The 9,178-nt window shown below is 42.0% G+C and overlaps 1 protein-coding gene across 2 annotated transcripts; it reads left to right on the top strand.

Moving 5' to 3' along the window:
• The first annotated feature begins 256 nt into the window (after positions 1 to 256).
• On the top strand, positions 257 to 3,122 carry LOC115045406 (uncharacterized protein C1orf232). 2 transcript variants are annotated; one of them, XM_029505067.1, is made up of 5 exons: positions 257 to 536; positions 806 to 815; positions 1,675 to 1,745; positions 1,978 to 2,084; positions 2,743 to 3,122. In XM_029505067.1, exons 1-5 carry the CDS (start codon positions 456 to 458, stop codon positions 3,101 to 3,103), a joined length of 630 nt encoding a protein of 209 aa, XP_029360927.1. In that variant the 5' UTR covers positions 257 to 455; the 3' UTR covers positions 3,104 to 3,122. The 2 variants fall into 2 exon arrangements, with proteins under 2 accessions (XP_029360927.1, XP_029360926.1); XM_029505066.1 differs by lacking the exon at positions 806 to 815 and having other exon boundaries at positions 1,668 to 1,745.
• Positions 3,123 to 9,178: the final 6,056 nt, after the last annotated feature.

The following is a 9,178-nucleotide window of genomic DNA, read 5'->3' as shown; positions in this document are numbered from 1 at the left end:
ACATTACAGTCGTGTGTGTGTGTGTGTGTGTGTGTGTGTGTGCTGTTACAGGAGCCAGTCTGTCAATGCTGGCTGACAATGGACCTCTGGCTCTGGAAAAGAGACCCTTTGAATTATGAATGAGGAAATCCACACCTGTCTCCAGGTAACCAAGGCAGGATACTGAACGGTGACGCTTGAATGTGGCTACGTGTGTGTGCGCGTGGATGCTACCTAGCTTCACCTGTTCAAACACTGTGGAGGAAGGAAAGCAGCCAACAACAGACACAATCTGAGCAGGATAAACACGATGAACCAGGGCAGGCCTCGGTGCTGAACGGGTTCCCCAAGCTGCAGAGCCACGGAGAACTTTACACATGGTCAACAGGTCAAAGCTGGCCCAACTGAGACAGGCTGAAGGTGGAGAGGTCCTCACAGGTCTTGCCCGGAGAGTTTGAGCACCAGTTTTTGCAAGTATGAATCCTGTGTGGAAGGTTTATAAGAGCAAAGTGCTGAAGACATTTAACCCAGAGTATGAGGAGGACGCTGCCGAGGAGGTACGGAGTGCTATGAACTTTCCAGCCTCTTTGTCAGGCCAACATTAGATGTGGTGTTTTCATCTGTAGTATCAGTACGTTTATTTGTATATTTCCCTTCCATACCTCTACTCCACAGCATTTAAGAGATTATCCTGCTTTCACCTTAACACCGTAGTTTTTATATACTTATCCGCTCAGATAAAGGTTTTGTGACAATAAACCAATAAATTACAAGTTGTCTGGATCCCAACAAAAACACAGTGTCTTTTGTGCAGCTTAACCAAAAGCAGAGTTTTGGTCCCTTCTCCTTATCTCATTAATCACATGATGACTCCTCAAACTTCTCTTATGACTCTTTGGAAGCAGCCGACCTTTTGGATGGCAGTACATAAACTCTGCTCCGTCTGTACCAGTTACAACAGCTTCTACAGCAGGTTCTGCTTTGCATCAGTGGGAATTTGAAGCGCGCCAATTTATTTGTGGTGGACTATTTCAAATTGTTGTATGTTACTCGCTGTGTTTTATTTGAGTGGCTTCCGCAGCCTCAGTGCAGCACCTGTACTCTATCCAGTGTTTGACACTGGCCTAACAGACAGCGTTGAGCTGACCCAGATCTGTAGTGCTCAGAAACTCGATCCTGCACGGGAGCTGAACACGAGGATTAGTTAGCATTCCACCGGCCGACTGACAGACAGACGGACAGGGGGGTGAGACGGTAGCTGAGGCCTCGGGGTGTGTTTGCATGAGCCGGCCGACAACTTCTCTCCAAACTGGGTCTGTTTGGAGAGATAGTTTCCATTCAGATGAATGTACCAGGCTGCCAGTGGAGGTATTTAAGTCAACCCGAGGCTCATCTACATGAAATATGAGACAACTGGCACAATATTGCGATGACCTTTCCTAATGTCTAAACATCTTTAGAGATACTCTTCTAATATTGGTGGTGTATAAGTGTACATCAAAATTAAAATCATTACACACTCATATTAATATGTAGAAGACGCCTGATTTTCTCAACAGGTTAATACTTTGTATTGTAATATCCCTCATATGCACTAGATGGCCACCAATGTGCACAAATCCTGTGTATTCTGACAGCGCTGTCTGCATCGATGCCATTTCCTGTCTTTTCTTATTGAACTGCTGCAGGTCACAGAAGTGGAGAATGATATGAGTCCAGTGCAGGAAGAGGAGGGTCCTAATGCTGTCTCCCAGTTGGCCAAGAAAGTATGTGCTCTTTTTGCTGTGGAACGATTGAAGACAAAAACAGTTAATGCTGTTCATACGACTTTTAATTAATCTCAGTAACAGAAACTGAACGTTGCAGCTTCGCCGTTAAAAAAGAAAGAAAAAAAAAAGAGTCATATTGTATAATCACTGAAAAAAGACTTTGAGAACTTCATAAATGCAAATTTGCTTTGACCTTTGACCCGGAGCGTGTGGCTGGCTGTGTGTCCAGATGCAGGGGGCTGGGACGAAGAGCTGGAACAGATTATCAGCTCTCTTCAACAAAGACGATGAGCACCAGCTTCTAGAGGAGACCGAGAGCCCGCCGGTCGCTGATCAGTGAGTGTTTCCTTCCTGCACTTGTTCTTCGGAACAATGGGGCATTTTTTTAGAGCTACCTTAGTCAAGGAGGCCATATTGGTTGGTTTGGGAAGCAGAGCAGGTTTAGGGCGGAATCCATTAACTTTCAGGGCAGAACTAAGTTATTTACTGTTTATGTTATTTGACATCGGCCTTGGTGGCAGTCAGCTCTTGATGAAGCATATTTTCTGTTTCTGCTTCAGCTTTAATCCCCTGATTATATAAAGAAACGCATTATTTAACTGGCATTAGGGGAATAAATATGCTATCTCCTTGTAGATTAAATCATAGATTAAATCATGTTTACGATGAACCTGATCACTAAATATATACATTTTCAAACACTGATTTTGTGCAATTCAGTGGTACATTTGGTTTTAAAGGTCACACTTTCATTGTCTTGAGCAGAGACATGTGCAAACAGTTATATACTTACACGTGGTGGTAGACAAGTTAGCTTGTACAAAACCAGGCTAAGGTGAGCTAAATGTGCATAACCCAATTTTCAAACTATTTATTTAATGTGAAATGAGTTATAGGCATTGTTATTTAAATTCTGTTCTGTTATATGACATAGAACAGAGATTTCAGAAAATGTTTGTGTTTCAAAAGCCAAACATTCTTCTTGAATTGTCAGTCCACTTGCAGTGAAGCCAGAGGAGCCTCCTCGACCCAACAGGCGCACGGGATTCTGGGATAGCTTTGCAGCCAACTGGGCTGCGAAGAAGCAATCTGAAGCTGCAGCAGCCGCTGCTGCGGCTGCAAATGAGGTGGAGGCAAGCCAAGGTGAGGAGGGGGTGACAGAGGCCGAGGGGGAGGAGAACCAGGATGGGCAGGTAACTGAGGCAGACGAGAGCGGCGGAGGAGGAAGGAGCAACAACAGCTTCTCCAAATACGTCTCGCTGGGTGGAGGAAGCGAGGACGCATCCTTCAAGTGGAACTTTGTCACCAGCAAACTGGCAGAGCTGAAGACCAAGAGTGTGACCAAGACCAACTAGCTGCACGTGAAGGAGGAGACGGGGGGAGGTCAAAGATGTGTGGGAGGTTGGGGGTAGATGGAGGAAGTTTTAGAGCAGGTATATTCTACACAATATGTCCTGCAATAGAACGATACAGGGACTGGAGAAGTCCCTTATTGGTTTCTGAACTACTGAACTGCAGCATCTCCCTAAAATTAGCACATGGATGACGGCGTATCTATTTCAAAATGACCTATGACCTCTGTATTCATATTTAAATACGTAAACTAAGTTTGATTCTGGACAAAAATATATTAATACAAAAACGGCCTGTACAAAAGAGGAATGAGGCCAGTTGATGAAAAATATCTTGGAAAATCTGCCCACAGAACTGATAGCTGTTTATTTGCAGTCTTAAAACACAGCACAGAGCCACCAATGAAGTCAGAGTAAATGCAATTAGTTTATCAATTCACCGAGTGTTGAATAAGGATTGGGCTTGTTTTTTTTTTTTTTTTTGGGATTAATTACCTTCTTAAACGACAAAGACGGCCTTCACACTCCTCGGCAAACTTGATCTAATCTACGGTTCAGTAGAAAAAAAAAAAAAACTGGATTAAGAGATTAAAGGCAGTGATAGCTGGATTAGTTTCAGATTAACTCACTTTACCTGTTCAGAGGGCAGGAGATTACATCTGAGAGATTTGGCAGTGCAACAAAACTATTGCATAATGTTCTGTAAGCGTTCATTTACAAAACACATTTGTTTTCCTCGGAGAGCCGGAGTGAAAAATGTGCTGCACGTCGATATGAAATGTGTAAAACATGAACGTGTGTGTGTGGTGAGATAAGACAACTGACTTGAATTTTTTGATGATGGCTGAAACTGTGAAGTGTGAGTTTTCAACACTCCTAATTTTGTGATATAAGTTATTGTTTTAATGTATGTAATGCAATACGAATAGAATTTTCTCTCCGAACATGGCTTTGCTTTGCTTCATGTTTTTTTCCTGGTATGCTATAATAAAGAATATAATAAAAACCTATTGCACTTAACGATTTGCAGAGCATGAATGTCTGGTACTAATTTTTCTTTCTTCTTTGATTTGTTTGAGGTGAAACAGACAAGCTGCAATGAAGAGAAAAGTTTTTGAAAATGTTCTACTTTCACTAGCAGAAGATGAGGGATGAGGCCTGATGCAGAGCACTGCCCATCAAACTTCTTACAAATGATCAAGAATGTCTCCACATTTAACCATAGCAGCCGTATGAGTGTTCTCTTATGCAATCAATTGTTGAGTCACAAGGTTGAAAAGACAAGAAAATAAAATGTATGCATTGAAGGTATTTTAACAAAGGAAATGTAAAGATATCATGGAGTGGATGACTGAGGGAGGGGAGGTGAATTTATGTTAGTAGTGTGATGTCTGCAACAAACAACAAGCCGACATCGAACACAATCTTCTTCTTTATTCGAGTAAAGGTGCGTTAAACTTTATAATCCAACAGCTAAAACAGTCTTTAAACTCAATTGTTTGACTTCCCTCTTTAATGCATCTCCCTCTAGACTTTTGGTAAAGCCCCATTTAATGCTCATGAAACAATGAGACACAATGAGACAGGAGCTAACTATACAGCTGCTTGACCAAACCAGATAACACACAGTGTTAACAGAGTGTAAATAAAATGGACACCAACTATAACTAACCCCCCCCCCCCAGATATCAGGAGATGGTTTGGTCCAATCAACTGGCTCCAAGATTTAAGGCTCCTCATTGTTCGGCCTCACCTTTTGCCTCACCAGGAAGGAGCCTCCCAACAACCACTGTAAGTCAAAACAAAGAAACAAATGAGACAGATGCAAGAAAGTGAACCAACCATGCAGCGTTAACATCTGCGATCTCCAAATAAAACTATGTAAAGTTTATAGAAAATAAATCAATTTCTGGAGCAAGCTATGACAGTAAATGTTTGGCTCATGTGGAAAGAACAAACTAGTCAACAGAGGTTAATCAGAAGTTGTGTGTCTGTGGCCATCACAGACCAGAACAGTTTTTGTAATTCACTGCAATCCAGAATGTAACGCAAATGGGTTGGGTGAGTTGGATGAGTTGGCTTTCTGTATTTCCTCCAACCAGCAGGGGGTTCCCTCCACCTCTGAACTGGACCATCACAGTTGAGTTTTCTTGAATTATGCTGCTGCTCAAATCCACACGGCATTACCAAAAACTCCTGTTGCATAGCTGGGCTAAAGACCGGCTCATATTCCACGTCAAAAATGACTCTGCTCTCCTGTTTCCACATCCTCTTCTACTTCCTGTTTTCCCTGATATACACCCACTTCCTCGCTTCGTGTGGCATCCACATTTCCTCTGATTCGTTCCCCTTCCTTTTCAATTTAGATGCCTTTGTTAAGAGTTAAGATTTTTTTTTATTTTTTTTTTAAATACAACCTGACCTCAAGTTTTGTGTTGTTGTTGTTGTTGTTGATGTTGTTGTGTTTTGTTTTTTTTTTTTTAGCTGCCCTGTCTCCACAGTTTCTATCTGTTTCCAGGATCAGACAGATTTCTGGCTGTCATCAAACTGAGACTCGCTGAGTTTCATTTACAGTCACTGTAGTTTAGTTCAGACTTCCAGAGCTGTCAGCATCTGCGTCTCTCAGAACAGATCACAGAGGCAGCTCCAGCTTTTTGGACAAATTTATGCAACTCCTCCATTTGTTGTGTCACGGACGATTTAAATAAAAAGACCAAAAAAAGACCTCCTCAGATTCGGATCTAACTCTGAGAGGAGGAATGATAGGATAGCAGTGGTTTGTTCGGGCGAAATCCGATGAACGCTGTCTGTCCATCAGAGATATGAGCTGCAGCTTCATGAAACAGAGTGAGCAACGCTCAGTGGAAATTGGAGTTTGCAGAGCATGAAAGCATTAAAAACTCAACAGTGATGAGAGATTGTGGAGGAACTGCAGAGAGAGAAAAAGACAATAGACGATCAGTCGAGTTGAAAATGAAAATGTCTTTCTTAAGTGGAGATAAACCAGATTTAAATACACGAACTCTCCGAGGAGTTCACTTCTAAGGTGTTATTTCTACTTCTGCATTGTTTTCTACCCAACTAATACTGTAATCAAAATATTTGATGTGAAACAGGTATGGTTGCACAAAGCTGACATGTTGAAGTTGTGTTTCCGTACTGTTGGCAAATGTTAAAGCCACATTCCCTTTCTTTTTGCTCTGTTTTGGTTTTCTCCATTATCCAAGGGACCTGTCTGGTTCTGTAGCTGCTAAATACTTTCCACCAGTTAACAGTTAACCCGATACTTACTTAATAATCTTACTGTGAGGCACAATTATAAAAGGATGAGTGTACGAATTCACACACAAGTAGTCAAAAGTTAATCTTGTTTTAGGGAAGTCAAACTTATTCTGACCCTCCAAAAGATCACTTAACCAGGTTTTTATTTTGTGTATTCCTTTGATGCCTCTGCTACACTGCCTGATGACACTTCAGCTCCGGACCGTGAGGGCGAGTGCAAGCTGTGTTTATTTGACATCTCACATTTGTTTGACCGATTCAACATCCAAATTTAATCATTGGGCTTCACAAGCACGCACGTCAAGAGGAACTGTATGATTCAGAGTCAAAGGATAATGTGGCAGGGTTAAAAAAAAACAAACAAAAAAAACAAACAGACAAACAAAAGTCATTTAACTCTGGTTCATGTTTCATACTGAGGATTTAGTATGAAAGTCCTTTATTAATCCTTCTCCTTTGTGCTCACATGGTCCGACACCCCTGAAGTGTCTCATTTTATGGTCTCTTCAGGTGTGTAGAGGAGCACCACATCTCCGTCTCAGTGGGCATCTGCCCTTCGGCTCACTTTCCGTCCTGAGTGTCAGATTTCCCCTCCACCCCCCAACACCCAGACGTCATTCAGACGTGACCTGTTTTTTTTTTTTTTTTGCTGCTGATAACCAGTGATGATGACTAAACTGCTTCACACCTTGCCTCAGGCTCTGCCGCACACACTGTAATTACTTAAAAAAAAAAAAAAAAAAAAAAAGCCCACAAAGTTGTCAGACTGTTGGTTGTTGCACAAAGCCCACAATGCTTTTCCTTCTCTCTGTCGGACCATCTGGATGCCAGACAGTTGGAGAAGATAACAAGTTATTTCTGTTGTTTCTAAAAGTGTCTTTTGTGGTGACATTAACTTTGTAATTATGATGATGTATGGGAATAATACATGGCAATTATGTTCACGACTTGATGCTATAAAGGTGTAGAGGTCCTGAAAGGAGCGTTTATATCACGTTATTTTAAGTTAAGAACCAGCTTTGGTTCAGTTGAGGCGAGCAGAGAGGAAATGAAATTAGATTTTTATTATTCGTAAAAGCTTTCTCGCTCCTTGGAGAGAAATCTTGTTTTCCACAGAGCTCATTTGTTTGTCCATTGGTATGTTGAAGAAATAAAAGGGAGAAACGTCACATGAGGTCAGCGGTGCTATTTTAGAGACACGGTCTCGTATGATGATTTCGGGTCAAATAACCGTGTGATTATGTAGTAAGTTGCGTTCCAGCATCTCTCTCTTTTGTGACTCCCCTCAGCCAACTCCAGCTATAAATTATGCAGCCAAAGCCAGCGGATGATGCCAACGTTTAGGATGTTTGCCTTCAAGATTACAGCTCAGGGTCTCAGGGTTGATAACTTTATTAAAAGGTGCTAGTCACAAAAAAATCTGGTGTCCTCCAGGCCCACAGCTTGTTTTGTCTGAAAAGTTTGTTTGGGAGAAGATTTACAGGTGAAATCATGGAACTGGGGGCGCAAAAGCAAAACAAGAAAGGTGATATTCCACTTTCAGCCGCACACACACTTTTCTTACATGAAAGTACAGACAGACAGACATGTCTGGCAGCACTCAGGTATGACGACGCTGCGGTGGACGTCTCAGCAGACACAGTGACTCAAACACACACACACACAGCTACATTCACATGAACACGCTGTTAGATAGTTACCAACAATTGCCACAGCTGCTTTTAGCAAAGATGTGGAAATCAGTCTGAGGAAAACATAAATGCATTCACATATATAAAGCAGACTGAAAACAGCGTTGTTTAGTCTCCCAACAGTATACAATATTACACAACACACAGCCCGTCTCCAAGACACCAGGACAGTGATTGCAGACGTACAATTAAATCAGCTAAGGGGAATTTTTCAGAGCCAAACTGACAATCAGGTCAGTTGAGTCTGTGTTTCGGCTGCTAAATGTCTGAATTAAGGCTGAAGAAGTGCAGAGTCCTGTTCGATCTTCACCAGGTAGTTCTGCGAATCATAAACTCCAGGCCCTCATAACACAACTTGAAATTGAAGAGCGAGGTCGGGGTGTAACTTCAGATTAAAGCTGAGTCGGAATTTGAAGTTTGACTCGCCGACTTTCCGTTCCTCACACGTCGTACTGTACTCAAGTCACCGTGACATTGAACATGTGCTATCACACAAGATGGATGTCTGAGGTGAAGCTGAAATGTCGCACTGACATTTGATACTGGCACCAAACAAATACACAATTACTGTGAACAGAAAGAAGAATTCTGTAGTTTGACGAGCCCGTCGGAGTCTTTGACCTTTGAAAGCACTAAGGAGCCATGTTTTTAAAAACTGGCTCCAGCTTTGGTTTGTATTGTACCAAGAGAACAGTAAGGAAGAACACAAAATGTGAGTTTAAAAGATACTCCCGCTGACTTTTGATGAGGACTATTCATTCAAGGGGGAATCAAAAGGTGCAGCATTTTAAAGCACCAACCATTTGTAAATATCTAGATCACAGTTAAGTTGAACAATGAATCTGTCCCAGTGGTTTCTTATCTCCTCTCTAATGGGCCTCCATGTTTACAACTTTCCGAATGTGGTTATGTGCTCCTGCTTTGGAGACCGGACGTTTGAGAGTTACAGAGGAGGGTCATTTTCAGGCAGAGTGTGAGAGATTAGCTGTAACTTTGCACCCAGACATCACTCCAGTTTTATCAGCTGAAAGCAGGAGATTCCCCAAAGCAAACATGGAGCCAAAGCAGTTAGCTTTCATCTCAAATGTTTGCAGTGAATTCTGCA

The sequence above is a fragment of the Echeneis naucrates genome, chromosome 6 (genome assembly GCF_900963305.1).
Source record: "Echeneis naucrates chromosome 6, fEcheNa1.1, whole genome shotgun sequence".
Classification (NCBI taxonomy): Eukaryota; Metazoa; Chordata; class Actinopteri; order Carangiformes; family Echeneidae; genus Echeneis; species Echeneis naucrates.
This window is presented reverse-complemented; position numbering and strand designations above follow the sequence as displayed.